Raw genomic sequence first — 19,410 nt, forward strand, 5'->3', positions numbered from 1 at the left:
GCAACAACTCAATTCATTTAGGCATGCATGGCATGGTCAAGATGAACTTGTGATGCTCCAGTCAAGCATCTGAATGGGGAACAAAATGAAATGTCTAAGGAGCTTGGAAACAAAAGCGTCTGGACTTCTTTTCTTTAAGTTTTGTCTTGAAGATGTTTCACCTTTCATCCGAGAAGCTTCTTCAGTTCTAAGCGCAATTGGTGGAGAGTCCCAGATTTTAAGCCCTATGGGAGTGTCCGCAAGAGGGTCATGGACCCTCTATTGATCCTCTACCTAATCACAAGGTCCAAGGTCTGAAAACGGGTGTGTCTCACAGTCAGCCAAGGTTTCAGGTGAATCCATTGTGAAACCCATCCCCACCCTATCATGTGATTTATTGAGGTCAAATTGCCCAGGATGTGAGTGGGCATTAAGGCATCAGTTAACACCTTACGGTAGTTTAACCTAACCAAGAAACTTAAAAGGTAGGAACACAACAAAGGATGTCAATATAAAAATATAGATGGCAGACAGTTGGTGTGGTGAACCACCGCCTCTGTTCACAGTTGACATAGATGGGTTCTTTCACACCATCCTTCTGCTCTGTCCAAAATGGGAACACTGGCATCCTCCTTTAGATGCAGATGTCCTGTGGAGGTGGCTCTTCTATGTTGTGCCATGCTTTTATGAAGTGTCTGTTTGGTCTCTCCGATGTAGAGGTCTGAGCATTCCTCGCTGCACTGTAGAGCATACACTACCTTGTTAAGTTAGTGTTTAGGAGTTTTGTCTTTGCAAGCTCCTTAGACTACGATGACCTGGATGACTGAGAACCTTCACAGACACTTGACAAATCTTGGATCCGATAGAATCCAGCAGCAGAAGAGCACACTGGGTGCCACTCCGGTCAGATAATAGAAAACTGAGGCTCACCATAACTGGAAAACAGTAGACTGAATGTTGGGTTGATGAATTTCCATTGCTGTTGGTATAAACAGCCTGAAAGCATGCTTCCACACTGGCTTGTATCAACCGTTCAGGCTGTTGCTGGAACCTTATGAGTGATATTTTCCTCAGCCCAGTTTAGATTCCAACTGTACCAACTGAGTATCGTTTAAACGTCAAAGACATTCACATTATAGATGTACAGCCAACAGATCAGAAGCAACTGTGTAATGCTATCATGTAAATATGGACAAAAGAAATTTCCACTATCTTGCTAAATGCCATGATGAAATAAGGCAGTAATGAAAACAAGAGTCTAACCTGGTACTAGCAGGGTGTAACTAACAGTGTCCAGTAAGTGTATAATACGGTATCTAACAAGTGCAAATTTAATTGTTAAAAAAAATTTTTTCCACAGCCATTAATAATGATTGTTAACTATTATTTCAGTCCTTTTTAAATCGTGAAAGCTTAACAACTGTTAGCAATGGCTAAAAGACAGCGTTTTGTGAGACTGTATTTGTGTATTACAAGGAGGGTATAGAGCATTTGGGTAATCACTTCAGAAATCCTGGTAATTTCAAAGGTTACATGCAACTGGACCTGGAATTACATCACAATTTCTTTTTCAAGCACTTATGAAGAAAATGAGACCAAACAAGTGTTAATAAAAACCTTTATTTTTCATTTATTTCTAAGGTTTTCCAATAGTTGTTTCAAGCTTTTCTTGCCCATTTGACCCATCCAGCCCTGTCCCCCCGCCCCCAAGTGTTTCTCTAATGATTCCCCCCAGTTACAACCCTTAAGCTCCTCTACGATCAAAATAACCACATCTGTTGAACAACCTGCCAAATGGAAGAACGCTACAATAAAACACAAAACACGTGCCCGAAAAAGCCAGAAGAGCAGAGCAGAGAGAATCAAGTATCGGAGCGAACACGTTAAAGAGTATTCTTAGGAGGAAATACGCAAGAACTCTAACTAGACAAAAATGGAGTGTTGAGAAACCCAGAACTTAAGAGCAAGCTTGACACATTCAAGTGAAATACCTGAAATACAGCACCAGCTGAGGAAACAGAGCTTGGGAATAAACTCTATATACAGAAGATAGCTGCAGTTGTTTTTTTTTGTTCATTGTCAGAAATTCACAGTGACCAGCGAAACTGGACATATAGTGGGCACGACTACACTGCTGGTAAACTGTGGTGCTCATTGTGGTTATAAGCAGCAAGTGAATGCTTACAGCTCATACATTAATGCTATACATATATATACCTATGTACACAGAGTATAAATAAAACCACAACAAAATTCAAACCCAAATATATTTTTATACATCATTTAACACCAAAAGAAAAAAAAAGGGGGGAGATTTTCTACTGTTACAATTTAGGAAATCCAATCAAATACATCATAACTTTACAATTGTCATTTGAAGTGCTCTGCTGCTGGGATAAAGACATGAACATACAGTCAAATAAAAGAAGACTTAAAAACAAAACAAAACTCTACAAAGCCCCCCCTCCCATCCTGTTTTTATTCAAGCTTGCTCTTAAGGATTTCCTACAGGTTGCCAGTTACAACACCCTTTGCTCAAATCTGTATCAGTTACCTTCATTAGTCCTGATTCTCAGCGATTCGTAATATAAGAAACCCATTAAAAAAATAGGAAATTATTTTGAGGAAAATAAGACCAAGGAAACAAATTTTAATAAAGACTGTTATTTTGATCATAGAGGTATTACAGGTCATCTAGAAAAAAGAAAAAACTACAAGTTAGAGAGAGAGAAAAAAAGGGGAGACCAGAGATTTAAAGGGGCAGTGTCTTTAAACAAATATTTTTTCTTAAACGGCTTTCTAGGATTTTTACTAGTGAGGACCTTTTTTTCCCGTTACACTGGAGTGTTCATAAGTGGGAGTGAAACGCATCGATCAACTGGGTGGGATGACAACTTTGCATAGACGAAAAAATAAAATTAGAGCTGTGTGACAAAACTGTATTTTGCTTGGAAGTATCCTCTACAACACATCACTGTAGTGGCCAAAAAGATTTAGTCAGATTTTTAAACGTAGAAGCTTAAATACAAAGGAAGTGCACAATTCCCTTTGAATGCCACTACCTATTCTTAGTTTAGACCCAGTGTCCAATGAGAAGCACTGCTCAGGGGAAATCTTAGCAATGCTAGCAGACCTAAAAGTGGTAGGTAGTTTGAGCCTACCGTGGCCATATATAAAGTTTGTTCTGCTCATGTTTTAGATAGAGAGACATGATTGGAAAGCCTGTCAGTGATTAACTAAACACACTTGAAGACTAATGCTATGACAATTTAAAAAGGCCCTTTTTTTGTGAAATGGCATTAAACACATACTGTCTCTTTGAATCCTCTAAATCCCTGGGGTTGGAAATGACAAGGGGTCAACTTATGTCTGCTTTTTGATGTTTCCACCTCCTCCCACCCTTAACACTAACCCACAGCTACTTCCAGGTTGGTGCTTCAGCCTGACTTTGCTCCAACCAGAGACATCAGTCCATCTGTGCTCATGGACTTCGGGCGCTCCAGGGGGAAGCCCAGGGCTCTACTCCACACCAGCTGGGCCAGCACGCCGAGAGCACGGGACACACCGAAGAGCACAGTGTAGTAGTTCATTTCAGTCATTTGATAGTACTGAACATACACACAAACAGGAAAGCAGTCAGTTACTTCAGCATCTGTGATTATTTCAGTTAGATAACAAATGCATGATTATAATCCCAGGTCTTACCTGCAGCAGCACTCCACTGTGAGCATCTACATTGGGCCAGGGGTTCTTGGCCTTACCCTGCTCCAGGAGCACATTGGGTACAATCTTGTAAAGCTGGGCAACCATCTTGAACATGGGGTCACTGGGCAGATGCTTCAGGGCAAACTCACGCTGGCAGGTATAACGTGGATCAGTCTTCCTTAGGACAGCATGGCCATAACCTGGAACCACCTACAGCCAAGAAACCAACATTTTTAACCTGACAGTGCACTCTTCTAGTCTCTCTGACAACTAAGTACTCACGAGACCTTCAGAAACGCATTAAGAACTTAAACACACCCATAAGGTCAATTTACAATCACTAATTACCCTAGCATGCATGTTTTGGGGAACAAAACCAGAAGAAACCAACCAGGTGCAGAACTTACATGTAAAACCACTTGCTGTTAGGTGACATCAACACCGTTCTATCTGTGCTAAAATACTATTATTTTACAAATTCTTTATGGTATACATTAACAATTTTAACCTATTATGAAAGACAAAAACAGAATTTAGTTAATCGGTAAATCAAACTAGAATATGAAGGTTTAGATGAAGGTCATAGTAAATCAGGTGTAAAATATAGTAAATTATAAAAATTGTAATAATAGCAATTTCTTGGTTTTGGAAACAAAACAAAACAAAACAAAAAAACTGTTGTAATTACACAACTTTCTTTGTGCCAACATTAAATCAACTACTCCTCTTAGTCCTGTAGGTGAAGGAAGACTATAAAAAACAATGATGCCATATAAAGTGACAACACTGCAACAACAATAAGCAACTTGTTGTGTTGATGTTGCTTTCGAGTTACTGCTTTGACAATGGGGTCCTAACAGATTTCACACACTTTTAGGGAGATTAGAACCAATTAGAAATGTTCAATGCAGAAAGCCTCATGCCCAAAGTTTCTACTCTTTTAGAAAACAACAAAAGCCCACTAGGGACTTTTTAAAGTGTTAATTTTTTCTTTTAATAAAGAATCTGGTTTGAGCTCCTCCAAAGGTTCCTAAATCTAGCTGTAACTTCTGGTAGAAACAACTGGACCCCTGACATCACCAGAAGTGTTATTCTGAAAATGAGTGAGAGTGGAAAATGAAGTCATAATAATAACTAGAGTTGTTTGTTTGCGGATGTGGTGCTTATTTACCCTTCCAGACTTGAGTGTGTTCCAGATATAATCCCTCATCCTCTCATCAGACACCTCTCCTCCCAACTCCTTCTGCAGAGCAGTCAGCCACACCAGTACCTCCTGTAGGTGCAGCAAAAACCCACAAAACAAGACAAAACAAAACACACATTCATAAGCTAAGTGAATTTTCTGCTGTATTTTTGTTGGCACTGTGTTTGAAATCAAACCAAAACTCATTTTAAGTGTCAATATGTCAAATATGTGAGCAAAGCGCAAATTGAAAGAAAAAAAATCATTATGAACATTTTAATCCAAAAATCATAGGTTACTGTACAACTGCTCATAATAGTTGGTCATATCATATGACTGTATTTAACTAGTTAAGTAGCTAATAAATAAATGAAGCAGGGATAGGCTCCAGCCCCCCTGACACTATAATTGGATAAGCACTTAAGAAAATGGATGGATAGTAATTAAACAGATGCCAAAATTTATTGGAGGAGGTAGAAGCAGCTTTGACAAATTGCTAGCTAATAAAAGGAGGGTAGACCTTCCCTCGGGTGCTGGTAATCAAGCAGTGCTTTGTGAACGTTATTGAACTCTAAAATAATATTTATAATTGAGCACCACAGCAGTTTGACTCTGAACTCTTGGTTCTTTGTCATTTTCACCTTTAGTGTTTGTCTACTGCACTGACCAAAAAACAGCCAAGTCCTCAATGATTATGTTGCCATGTTGGCACAAAGGTGACAAGGTTGTTTCAAAAAAGGCTTCTACCACAGTGGATATTTTGATGTGTGATTAAAAACACAGAAGTGTCTAATAATTTAATGATCCGTTTTAATCAAGTGTTGTGACAATGTGACAGTAAGCTAGTATTCAGAATACCAGGCCTGTGACAGTAAAGCTGATTAGCAGAACTCGGTCATCTTTAATATTAGTAAGAAGGTATGGCGAAATAAACTCTAACCCATCTATATGCTACAGAAGAGATCTATGAGATTATAAAGGCATTAAATAATTATGAACCAACCATTAAACTACACATTAAACTTGTTTTCAGTTTTTTTCCCTCATCAGATTTCTTAGTTTTTTGGTAAAAATCAAATAATTAAAGTGTTGTATGTAGTGTTTTTGGAACAATTGTAATAAACTGACTGAAATAAAAATCATTATCACATAATATCCACTGCAGTCTTCCTAATGAAAATGCTTTCTTTATAAAAAGATGAATGGGGGATTAACTTGGGATCGCCAAGTTGTTTCTATCAAATCTCTCAGTGTGAAAACAGAATGAAAATGATGATCTGTGCATTACTAACCTGATTGGCCAGGCCATGGAGAGGACCGGCCAAACCATTCATGGCAGCGCTGAAGGACAGGTAGGGGTCAGACAGGGCACTCCCCACTAGGTGGCTAGTGTGAGCACTGACATTGCCTCCTTCATGATCACTACAATTTTACAAACACACAAAAACACATAGTAATGAACACATTAAAATTATAATTCTAACAGTAAGGTTTCTAGAGTGTGCCATTTAAGTCTACACCGGCATCTGCTACACTTCATCACAATGGCAAATAGTAACACTGGGGAGGCTGGAGAGTTGTCAATCCTTTTTATCTGAGCAGAACCATCTGTGTGGGAGATAAATTGAATTTGCTCCTAGAGTTTGTCTGTTTTTTTTCAGTGCACATATCCTACATGGCATGTTTGACTGCTAAACAAACTGCAGACTGTGTAAACCAATATCTATTTTTATTGTATATTGCATCAAATTCAGGATAAGAGGACTGCTGTCACAGTAAAAAGCAGGAATTTCTCCACATAAATAACTGAAGATGCTACTTTCTTGGTTAAATTTCTTTTTTTTTTTTTTCCTTTCTTTTTTTTCAACCCAGCATTTCTTTTGAGGCAAGAAAAAGCCTCGCTGCTCTAACTTCTGTCTGTCTGATAATAGCGATTTTATTTATATACATGCACCTTAGCAACAGTGGATTCTGTTTATTCAGGAGCACTGAGATTCATTACCTCAGCACTCAAACCTTAAAGCCTTTGCACATCATTGCACACTCAGGTTGGATGGTCTGTTTTGTCATGTTGTAGCAGTGTTAAGTTACTTTAAAAAGTAATTAATTACTAATTACTTAATCAATATTGTATTTAAAATACTTATCTAATTACTGTGTCAGAAAAGTAACTTAATTACTCAGTAAGTAATTTAACTAAATACTTTTTAAAAACCATATAAACCTTGAGTGGACAAACAATAGAAATTAAACTCTTTAAATAATAAATACATTTTTTGAAAGACGGAGACTCTACAGTACGCAGCGGTAGCATCTCTTCCACAATGTAGCCTGCAATCATTTTTTAAGCTCACCTTCAGACAATTTCTACGCTGCTGAAGTAAAATCAAGTTTTGCCTGATTAGCAGGAGTTGCCGCAGTGTTATCCATGGATGATGAACAAGGATCACTCAGAAGTGTTCGTCTATGCTCTCGTGTCAGTAGATTACTCATGCTATTAACAACGGCTGAGTTTTTTTCTCCCCAGGACATAGCTTACATATTACTGTAATGTTCTTGTCTGCTTGTTTCAGAAAAGTTAAGAGACGGGAATATTTCCGTTTCATAAAACAGCCACACGCTTCAGTCGAGTCCGACATCTTCCGCTTTAGAATACGACTATGCAGCAAACTGGCGCGAAATGACGTGCACCTGCACTACAGCGATGTTAAAGCGGCAGAGTTTACTTCTACGTTTAGAAGATAAATTATTGAAATGAAATAATGATATTCAGCGAGTTTAATTATTCTACAATGTAACGCAAGTACATTGTAAGTAACTGTAATTAAAATACCTAAAAATGAACAGTAATCAGTTACTCTACTTTTTCAGTGGAAAAGTAATTTAATTACAGTAACGCGTTACTTAGTAACGCATCACACCCAACACTGTGTTGTAGACTACACTACTACATAGGGCTGCACGATTTTGCATAAAATGAGAATCACGATTTTTTTGCTTAGAATTGAGATCACGATTCTCTCACGATTTTCTTTTCCAATATAAATATTTATTGCACTTATTAACTGCACATCAACTTTGTAACAGTTGAGACTGAACATAAAAACAATAAATAAACATAAAAACAACAAATGTCTCACGTTTTGTTGTTGTCGCAAAATGTTGTACTGCTTGAAATTCCGTCTCCACCGTTGCTCGACACTGTGTGTATAGAGCAGGTAGTGCAACAATAGAAAAATAGTTGCGGGACGGCACTGTGTAGCATTTGTCTAGGATGTTGATCATTTTCCTAAATCCCTCGTTTTGCACAGTGTTGATGGGAGCCATATCTTTGGTCAGGTGATAAGTGATAGCCTCTGTAAGTTCTTTGTGCCTGCGGGAGTTTGACGGGTATAGGGAAGCGCTGTATAAGGTTCCCGTTATTGATGTTTGGGTGGTTGATCGGGACGGATTTTCTCCTGTCACTTTCGTCATCCCTGACGTGCTCTCCGTTGTTTTTTCCCTGCCAATTTTAGCATCACACGGCACAGCTTCTGTATCACGTGGTATAAGGCTCCGCCCTTGTCATTTGTTGAGCAGGAAGAGTGAGCGCTTGTTTTCATGCAGATTACATCCCGGATGGATCAAAATGTGGTACAATCGTCATCTTTTTTTTTCTTTTTCTTTTTTAAATTGTTGTCATTTGGAAATGAGATCGCACATAAGTATGAATCGAGATCGCGATTTTCTAACGATTAATCGTGCAGCCCTACTACTATATATATATATATTCCTATTTACAATACTATTCTCAGTCGGCTCCCATCTTACTTAACTGACCTACATCAACCAAAAAGTCTGGGAAGAGTTTTTGCTTCTGTCCATATTAAAATTGGAGAAACAGTCATTACATTTGCAGTTCCTTCCACCTGGATTAAGCAACTAATTCAACTAAGCTTGAGAAAAAAAAAGAAAAAGGTCATGCTAAATAAATTTAAGGTCACTTTAGGAAACCTGTAGGTAGTTACCTCAGGCTGTGTTATACCTGAGAACTACTGCTTCTGTTTGTAATAGTTTGGTTAGTTTTGATGGTCAGATGATGAAAAAAAAACAAAAAAAAACAAACCTATCATCCTCATCATTAATCAATCAAACCAAGTAGTGACATAATGTCATGCTGTCTAACTCCAGATAGGTTTGCGAGTTTCATTCTCATCTTTTCGACATCTGACTTAACATCTCTAATTCTTAGATTAAAAAGGCAAGACTTTGATTCAAGTGTTACTAGAAAAAAAATAAGATTAAATCCAACTTGTTTTATGTAAAAAGGCATCTTAAGTTGCACCTGTGGATAGTGAGGTAGAGCCTCATAAGCTCAGTGAACTGAGGATCACTGTAGCCCAGCATGTTGGTGAAGTTGTGGGACCAGTCGAGGTTGGAGTCGATAGCTCCGATACTGCTGCCTTCACGGTACAGGTTACGGTAGATCTTGGCAGCAATACAGGGGAGCTTGGCAATCAAGTCCATAGAATCTTCATAGATAAACTTTAAAAAAAAAAAAAAAAGATAAATTACACAACAAGAAAAGACCACATGAAACCAAACTGAAAGCGTTCTTGTGTCTAAAGTGATTCAGTCTCTTGAGCAAAAAAAAAAAAAAAAAAAAATTTCTATTAGTCCATATTTTTCAAAAAAAGGTATGGGTGTAAACTCACCTCCCAGTACTTGGACTTGTGGACTCCCTCAGAGTAGGCCCGTGCAAAGCTGCTCTCACTGTTCAGAGCTGTAATGGCAGCGCTGAACTGGGACATGGGGTGCAGATTTGTGGGGAAATTATCCAACATGGTGACAACATGAGAGGGAAGTGCTGCTCTCTTTGCCCACTCTTTGGACACCCAGTTCACCTGGAAAGAAAGATGGACACAAAATAAATAGATGAGGCAGAAATCTCAGAAAACTCTTCGATCAATAAGGAGACAAATGTGTGTTGAGAATAAACATTTCCTCCTTGGCTGATTTGAGCAGATATGAGACGCAGGAAGAACAGATAGAGAGGTGCGCTTGAAAGTTGCAAGCATTTGAAAGGAGCATAGGTTGTCCTCATATCATTCTGTAAGGAGATAGTTGGCAGCAATAAAATCCCTATAGATTGTGTCTTGTTTCTCAGTTGTAAAAACAAGATACAACCTCTAGTTTATACACGCCAAATTTCAGAAACAGTTTTTCTTAGATATTGACTTTGGTTATTGATTCCCTGTAAAAATCAAGCTTATTCTTGTATCTACTTTCTAAAATTCTCACAGCTCCATATAGAAAACTTCACTCAGCCTTACTTGTGCTTCTCAGAGCTTTTAAATTAACATAAGTAGCTTTTATATTTCAGCGGCAGACGCTGTACAAAAAACTAAATACTGATGATTACAATTAGGGGGATAGGTTAATTGATTAATCCAAATTGCCTATAGGTGTGAATGCGGGAGTGAATGTGAGCACGAATGGTTGTCTGTCTCTGTGTGTTAGCCCTGTGACAGACTGGCGACTTGTCCAGGGTGTACCCCACCTCTCGCCCTATGACAGCTGGCATAGGCTCCAGCGCCACCCGCAAACTTGAAAAGGAAAAGTGGAAGCAAATTGATGGATGGATTGATGGATACAATTAGAGCTGGCTTAGTTGATTCTGACTCTTGCTGCTACATAGGCCTATGTTACTGAGACCTCTAAACTCACAGAGCACCTGTCTTGTGCTGTTCTGTATTTCACTCTGCAGGCATTTATTTATTATAGTATTGTATGTCATTTGCTTCTATTTTCTTTCTTGTAGTTTGTGCATTTTGTTCTGTCCTCTCTGTCCCTGTACCTTTTTCTGCAAAAATTGCAAATCTTTGAGTTTAAAACTGCATGCATTTCATCAACAGTGACTGGCCCTACCAACCTGCCCAGAGGTTATTATTGTTGTGTCATTTGGTTTGTAAAATGCTCATCTTCGCTTTCCTCAACCCAACCAATCAAGGCAGACTGCCACACACACAGAGCCTGTTTTTTTACTCCCCACTGCAAACAGGTTCTTGCTCAAGGGTGGGTTGTTTTTTTTTTTGAGCCTTAAGTGATTCTCAAAATTTTGGTTACTCAGCGCAAATATATTTTTAAAGGCTGCACAAGAGAAATGCTCACGTCAAGACATTTAGTGTAATATATCACTTCAGTTGGTTGTTTGTGTGTATTTGTCAGTTTTTCACTGAGTTAGCTTTTAAACTACTGTTAAGCTACCATTTCTTTTATTGTGAACTTAAAGAAAAATTAAATGTAGAGGATAACTAGAAACGAATGAAATTAAGACATTTCTGAGTTAAAGATTACTATATAAATTTTTTCCTTGACAAGGCCACGGAATTTATTTATTTTTTAACAAGGATGGCAGTTTGCACTTTGAGAAGAACCAAGGTTAAAATTTAATGTGCCTTGAGCCTTTGTACATTTGTATCTGTCATTACATAAATACACTTGAACTGAACACACGCCAAGCATCTTGTTATTCACCTTTCCATGATGCAAAAGAAAATGTCATGATTCACGTATTTGGTACCTTAACTGATCCAGGTGCCAAAGTCACCTTATTTACTGCACTGCAAGAATATTCAGTTTTGATGAAGCATTCTGAAGAGATTTGACAGCATCTGACATACCATGACAGATAGCTGCTCACTGAAACTCCAGTAGGCAACAACATTTTACGACAATAACTTCTTGCATCGACTCACCTGCTCCTCGGTTGGGACCTGTCCTGTGACCAGCAGCCAGAAAAGACCCTCGGGCAGTGGCTCCTCACCTCCTGGAGCTTTAGGCAGCAGCTTCTGACACTCTGGAATACTGTAGCCCCTGAAGCGGATGCCCTGATTATCAAAGTAGAGATGAGAGGGGAGAGAAGATGTTGAAGTAAATGTTATTTGTGATAATTAGCTACATATTCCTGTTATCATCAAATGCACAATCAATTGAGTGCTGGCAAGCTGCTAATATAAGCTGCATCTCTACCAATGAATGCCTCAGAGTGCCTCAGCTTTGGCCAGAAAGCAATCAACTCAAGTGCCTACAGGGAATGCTAATGCGCATGCAGCTAAGAGTAAAATAACAGAAAAAAAGCTTACCATAATAATACCTTGTGCTTTTTGTGTTTAGAGTCTGACTGATAACATGTTTGTTCAAAAACCTTAACTGATTTAAATTTAAGATATCATGTCATGCCAGTGCAGCTTTCTGGCTGCTGCCTTTTCTACATTACTTCCAAGAACTCGCCGCACAGAGCAGCAAGTGGTCACTGCTATGAGAACTTACACTATGCACTCTGCGCTTTTGTCATCGATGTTGAACGTGAGCAGAGAGCAACCATTAATCTCTAATATAGATTAACCTGAATTTCAAGCTATAATATACAATATACTGTTCACAGTAATGTTGGGCAATGATAAGAAAATTAAATATCGCGACAGAATATGGGTAAAACGCGCATGCGCAGTGCCTTTATTTTCATACACACATGGTGGAAAAAGCGTGGCGGCGACAGAGAATGAGAAGGGCGAAAGCAGATCGTTGAATGAAACAGATGAACCAGAATTGGTTTATAAAAATGGTTCAACTTCAGTGATGTGGAACTGGTTTGATTTTTGTCCGTCAGATAGCCACCAAAGCAAAATGTTTTGTAGAACATGTAAGCGGGCCGTCCTTATTACTGTATTTTTCAGACTATACGGTGCTCTTAAAAGCCTTTAATTTCCTCAAAAATTGACAATGCACCTTACAATCCGGTGTGCCTTTTGTATGAATTCTGGTTGTGCGTACTGACCTCAAACCAATTTTATGCGGTACACAGCGCTCAGAAAACTGTCAAAAAAAATGTTGAAGCTTACCAGTCGTACTAAAAAGCCACACCGCTTGATGGATTGTCGGAACATTAAGAGTACCGTAGTCAGGAGCCTCGTGGAGTAATACGTACAGTGCTTCAACATAATTTTACCGTATTGTGTGTGTGGCACTTATGCGTATGAAGCGGATTTTAAACTCAAGGCTATCTGACTGTTTTGTTTCGCTTAATCTGCCTTATAATCAATCCCGTGCACCTTATGGTCTGAAAAGTACGCATTTGACTTATTTATTTGGCACACTGCAGTTTCATGTTGCAAAGCACCTCTTTTAACTTTTGTGGATATTATACATGGTTATGCTGAGGATACGTTGGCCCATTTCCACTGGAAATGCCTTTTGGTTAAACTGTCAGCAAGGAATTTGCGTTTGCACTGTTAAATTTGTACATGGCTTTAATGCACATAAAAAAACAGCTGCTTTTTTAAGTGAAAATAAAGTTATGCAGGGTTTTGAGGTATGGAGTTGTAAAATATTTTGTCTTGCATCAGTTATAACGTCAGTTGTATGGTTATCGCAAATTTTCAAATATATAACGGGCTAAATATTTTTGGCCATATTGACCTGCACTACTTTGCAGTACTGACTCGTTCTGTTTCTAAACAACCTCAAACCTAGTGTGGCACCTCTGTCTTGCAAACCCCCCCCCCCCTTCTTTTTTTTTAAAATACAAATGTACCAACAAACGCAGGCACTAATAGATCTGCAATAATATATCAGTGTATTCTCTGTAGCTCTGATACTGACCTCCTCAGGATCCAACACAGAGGTTTCATACACCAGACCCTTCATTCCCCTCATACCCCCATAGACCTATGGATGAAAACAAACAAAAACATGGAATGACATTCAGAAAATTGTCTTGCCAATAATATATATAAACAGCCGTGTGTGTTTGTAGTAACAAAGTTACGCTATACTGGACTTTAAAACATTTTATCTACTGCTTATTTTTATCAGTAGACCATTTCAGAAGCTCACCTCTTTGCTTTTGCTATCAGTGTCCACCAAATGTCTTTATAAAGGCAGGAAGAAACATCCTAAATACTATTCAGGTTTGTAATTCTGCACACAGGATAATAAGTTAATAGACACTGAATGCATTACTGCCGTGACACATGAAGCTCAACTTAAATCTACAATGCAACAAGTTAGATGCAGTGTTTGATAGATGGAAGAGGATAGATTTGTTGCAGTGGTGTGTGTGTGTGTGTGTGTGTGTGTGTGTGTGTGTGTGCGTGTGAGAGAGAAAGTGCAAGTGCCAGTTTACAGTGGAGGTTTGAGTGAGTCAGCTCAAATATCCCTGTTGGCAGGAAGCAGCACAATTTGTGACCTTTGAGGGAGATGACCGAACAGTGATACCTGGCACAGTAAACAAGACCAGGCAGGCCTACATGGATTATGTGCAGCTAACATGCCACAGCTAATCTGCATCAAGGTAAAGCCCTCCCTGAATTAATATAATCGATCTGAGGAATCCAGCTCAGTGACTCGCTTGTGTGAGGGTCTTATTTTATTCAGCTCACTAAACGTGTGCAAAAATCTCCGCCACTTACCATGTCTACAGTAATCTGCCCTATGTTGGTTTTCCCATACTGTTGTTTGAAGTTCTTGATCCTGGTCTGTTCTTTAGGAATGAGGTCTGAGAGGACATCCTTCAGATTCTGTAAAAGACGATGTTTACTCTTTAATGCCCTTGAATAAACATTCAGCCTTAAAATAGACTACATTCCCTTGTGACCTGTGGTTAAACAAACTTTATGCAAACATTTCAGGAAAAAAAATGATTTATTGCTCCACAAATGTCAATATCTTCACAGAGACCACAGAGTAAGTACCAGTGTCTCTTCCAAAGGTTGTTAACACAAACAGTAAAACTACAGAACAGCTATATAAAACAAGCAGAAAACAGTGGAGTAAATTAAATGCACTTACTGTTGTTGATGCGCTGGCATTTCTGGCAGCCACAAATAGGAAAGAGGCATTCTGCAGAACATATTAGGAAATACAATTTGGATTGTTAGTACAACAAAACAACATTATAGTAATAACAGAATTTCTAGACTACCTACTGCTTGTATTTAAAATGAAACAACCTTGGAGGACCTTAAAAGCTACAAAACATTTCTAAGGATAATACTGCAATCAGTCTGTGAGTGAAATGGCTCCAACTCTTTCTCTGTAGTAAGCAATATACATGTTAAACGAATCACCGTGTTCTTACCAAGTGTACAGAAACTTTTACACAGGAAAAAAAAAAACATTTTCTATAATAATTTTTTTCTCTTTCCCACAGTAACAACTGTTCTTATTGTGGTCCAGAAAAAAACATTACACTACAAGCAAACAGTATTATATTTATATAATACCGTATGCTTGTTTTGTCCACAGCACTAGCATGGCTGTCACTCAGGAGGTAGCACTACTAATTGGAAGGTCAGTGGTTCGGTTAGAGGCTCCTCCAAATGTTAATGTATCCTTGTGCAAGACTGGTGCTACACCAATATTACACTGATTGTTACAAGCACAAGCCCATTTCCATTCGTGCTCTTCATCAAACAATTTCTGAACACTAACCATTACATGGTACCAAATACATATCGGCTACTGATGTTGGTAAATGCCATCTTATTTTTTTAATATGACGATAACAGTGTAGAGCACCATATTTTCAGTAACAATGTTTGTTTTCTGTACTGGTGCATGCCTAATACATATAATTACAGGTTCTTTCTAGCATTTTACCTATTAAAGTGTACCTTGTAGCATAACACATAGCTTTCACTAAACTAAGCAGTTATTCAGAGTAGTTTCTCCATTTTCATCCTCATCGTTTTATAACTGCCACTCAAACTTGCCCAAAATTTAGAGTTAAAAAAACAACAACACTTATAACTGGGTAGTTCACAGTACATGGCCTGCAACAAAGGCCACTAGTGACAGCCATTTCAGGGCATTCTGCACCTGAAGGTTTCAGGTGCATTCAAAGTCTGACAACCTGGCCAAAAAAAAAAAAAAATCGGATCACAAACTGGGGCTTTGTGTTATCTGCCAATACTGTGGAGATGTTCCAAGTCACAAATATTACCCCACCTCTTTCAAACAGCACAGTGTGCACTTTTTCTAAAAATCTCACACCACAATCTCATTATAATATAAACAAATTATTCACGCTCGTGTGTCATTTCTAGTTTGTTTTTTTCACAATGTTAATGCTGGTGTAAAACAATCAGACTGGTCCTGTAAAGCCAGGAAAAGTACATCTAGTCTTATTCTTTCAGATCTAACTGTTGGTAAAATGTAAACCAGCCATTACATTTATCCAAGGGGCAAATCCAGAGTGAAGCAACCTAATTACTCACAAACTAGGAAAAGATGCCTCCTTCCTTTCATGTCAAGGTATAAATTAAAAAAAAAAGTTTTTATGAAAGTACTCTTAATGGAAACTCATTGATAGTATTGAGAAGTTCAGCTGGCTGTCTTGCTCACTAGTGAAATGCGACTCCTGTGTGTTCATTTAAACATATCAGTAGATTATCAATGGGCAGGAGACAGTTACTCCTTATAACCACAACCGTTTTGAATAATCAGGACCATCAAGGCTCAGCGAAACAAAAAGGTAGGGTGCGTCACTACACACACAGTTTACCCAGCTGAGCATCGGGGAGATTATGTAACAGCTCAGTGTCTTAAATATAGAGCACCAGTTAAACTCACTCACTCCCAACTGTCCATCAGCCAGGGTTAAAGAGCAACTATGGCAAGTACTCCACACAAAAAGGCAACCCCTCCGGAGGCTGTGTTTAGAAGAAACACATGATACTTGAGTGATTAGCAACAAAGCCACCCTCTCTATGGACAAACAAATCAAAACAGACATCTTGGTATAAGGAATACACATTTTAATGACATTTAAATCTAGAGGTACTTAAAACAATCCCCTTTTTCAAAAGATGAAATGATCTGAAGCAAGAAAAAAATAAATCATGAGACTCTCCTTTATAAGACTTCATTGTGTTACTAAAAATCACATGACTTTCATAGTTCAGACACATACGTTCTTATGCAACTACAGCTTACTAATAAATCTCCAGAGCAAAGATTACAAATGATAAGAGAGAAAGGTAACTGTGACATAGGTGAGGTCCCCACATATGATAGAGATTTCAAAGAAAGAGAGACACTACTTAGTCGCCATGACTGAAAAATTATCTCTATTATTTCAGTAGTAGGAGACTTGACTTGATATGGCAACCAAGTAGTTCATACTGAGAGGTCACTGGAGTAAAGCAGTAGACTAAGGTCACTGGAAGGGTACTTTAAGATTGACAGGCTGGCCAAAGCATATTTTAAATGATTTAATTAAAACAAAGTCATTTATCTGTTCAAATAATCACATTTTTTCAATGGACATTACAGCAATATGCTCTTCCAAATGCAACTGGATATGTTGGACATTTATAAAAACATAAGATATTAAATGTGCCCTGCCCATTTCATAAACCATAAATCTTACTTCTGTCTCCATGTCAAGATAAAGCCACATTTAACTGGTTAATATCCAACCTCACAGACAAAACCCAGACTGCTGCTGATGGGATTATATCATCAATCATGCAATTTTACCATTAGAAACAGAACACCACAGGGGATCTCTAGTTGTCAATGTAATTATTTTAATGAATACCTAATTGTCCTAGCTCAGAGTATGACTATGCTTCATCTACCTTTAACATTTTCCAAGCAGCCAAATCTGAGTTTTAAAGGCAGAAAATAAAAATGGCTATATGCCCTTACAAAACACTTTCACTTAAGGGAAAATAAAACTGTTTATAATTAAAGAACCCTGACTTCCTCCACTGTAGTCAACCTTCATGCCTGTCCTTGACCATGGACATCTTCAAGATTGTGGGGTGTACCTATAAATACTTCTGCAGTTAAACCACGTCTAATATACAACATTTTATACTCATCACTGCTCTTTTTGAAAAGGTTGAATGAACTTCCTTCCCGTCATGAATTAAAAGCTATCTTATGGTATTCATTTGTAAAGCTTTCAAACCATCCCATAACTATTATATTATTAACCACACAACATAATAAATGCTTCACCTCTTAACCCCAGATGTTCCAAAGGTATGCACCCTTCTACCTTGTAAGTAGTATGATCTCTACCTTTAGATATCATAAAGTTTTATTATATGATTTTTGCAGCTTTTTTCCGCTGTAATTGTCTGCTGACTGCCTCTTCATAGCTCTTATTTTAAGAGAGGTCTTTTCAGTGGACCTAACCTGATTACATAAAAATTGATTTATGAAAAATGATTTATACCGGCTATTCAGCTGTATTTTAAACATAAGCATTATATGGTTGGTTAAAATCTTAATATGAAAATCAACTGCGATGGTGAATAAACACAGAGTTTAACGTGAATTTAAAAGAAAGTACAATTTAATGTTATTACGCTATACTACAAATAGTAGAAACTCGTAGCGTAAAGTTAAGAGTCTGCTCTGTGCTGGTTGGACAAACATACCACAGTTATGACACTACAAGGCCAACATGAGTGCAATGATTCATGCGCTACCGTTAGCTAACAAGATACGAGCTGTCAAACAGAACACGGCTTCTGTCTCTGAATAATATCTACGAAAAACAGGGTCCATACATTACTATGATTAAAGTTCTTGTCAGTGTTTAAGCAAATTGCAAAAAACTCGGCCAATTGCATTTCACAATGTGGTTGACAGGGCTAAGCTAGCCTGTTAGCTACCAAACCCGACGTTAGCTTAAAGGAAACGTCCACAGATTTAACCAAGAAAGCGGCATCGAGGCTCATTCTGTTTCTCTTACCTTTGAATTAAGTAGTTTGGGCGCTAGCCTGGTGACAGTGAGGAACGACATTGTGTCTGTCTAAAAGTCTTATTTCCAGTTATTCTTTACAACTAAGACAGCCGCTGCCAGTGCACCGCGGACCTGGTTGAAGGTGCCCCTCCAGAAAGCAGAAGGTTGAAGAGGGATTCAGGCCCGCATTTACAAACAGCGTTGATTGGACAATGGGCTGGATCGGCGCACTTACGTAAAGGCATCTGATTGGTTTACATACCGTTGAGGTTATTTTCATTGGATAGAGATTCTCCTTCAACCTGTGACGAGGGCTGAATATCAGGCTCTGTTCACAAACACTGACATTATAAAACCGCGCAATTATTTAGCTTAATCTGACAAATCGAACAAATTGAAGGATTTTTCTTCTAAAATGATCTTTATCCTTCCTATTGTTCAGATGCAGTTAAAGAGCTTTTTTGTGAGGCTACAGTAACATATACTTATGTTTGCCATGCACTCACACACCTGGACAAAAAAGACTCATATGTTCGAATGCTGTTCATAGATTTCAGTTCAGCATTCAACACTATAATCCCCCAACAGCTCACTCAAAAACTGGTCCAGCTGGGGCTCAACACCTCACTGTGCAACTGGCTGTTGGATTTCCTCACCGGAAGACCTCAAGCAGTACGGGTCGGCAGTAATACATCCAGCACCATCATTTTAAACACGGGGGCCCCGCAGGGATGTGTGCTGAGCCCCCTCCTCTTCACTCTGCTGACCCATGACTGCACTCCATCATATAGCTCCAACCTCT

At 38.4% G+C, this 19,410-nt stretch overlaps 1 protein-coding gene across 1 annotated transcript; it reads right to left on the reverse strand.

The window, feature by feature from the left end:
• Positions 1–1,955: 1,955 nt before the first annotated feature.
• Positions 1,956–18,777, reverse strand: cs (citrate synthase). The gene is made up of 11 exons (XM_085393504.1): positions 18,618–18,777; positions 14,699–14,749; positions 14,320–14,427; positions 13,511–13,576; positions 11,605–11,736; positions 9,562–9,750; positions 9,192–9,391; positions 6,160–6,289; positions 4,856–4,957; positions 3,685–3,894; positions 1,956–3,587 (listed from the first exon to the last, which is right to left on the reverse strand). The coding sequence occupies exons 1-11, from the start codon at positions 18,666–18,668 to the stop codon at positions 3,417–3,419; spliced, it is 1,410 nt and encodes a 469-aa protein (XP_085249630.1). The 5' UTR covers positions 18,669–18,777; the 3' UTR covers positions 1,956–3,416.
• Between the last annotated feature and the right edge of the window lie 633 nt (positions 18,778–19,410).

The sequence above is a fragment of the Rhamphochromis longiceps genome, linkage group LG20, assembly GCF_057381845.1.
Source record: "Rhamphochromis longiceps isolate RC_006_pf linkage group LG20, R_longiceps_female_GT1.1, whole genome shotgun sequence".
NCBI lineage: Eukaryota > Metazoa > Chordata > Actinopteri > Cichliformes > Cichlidae > Rhamphochromis > Rhamphochromis longiceps.

Excerpts from the sequence above, each read along its gene's own strand:
- cs (XM_085393504.1), bottom strand. The coding sequence starts at position 18,668 with ATGTCGTTCCTCACTGTCACCAGGCTAGCGCCCAAACTACTTAATTCA. Across the intron at positions 14,750-18,617 it reads CCAAACTACTTAATTCAAAG|AATGCCTCTTTCCTATTTGT; the intron begins GTAAGAGAAACA and ends TATGTTCTGCAG. Across the intron at positions 9,392-9,561 it reads ACAAGTCCAAGTACTGGGAG|TTTATCTATGAAGATTCTAT; the intron begins GTGAGTTTACAC and ends TTTTTTTTAAAG.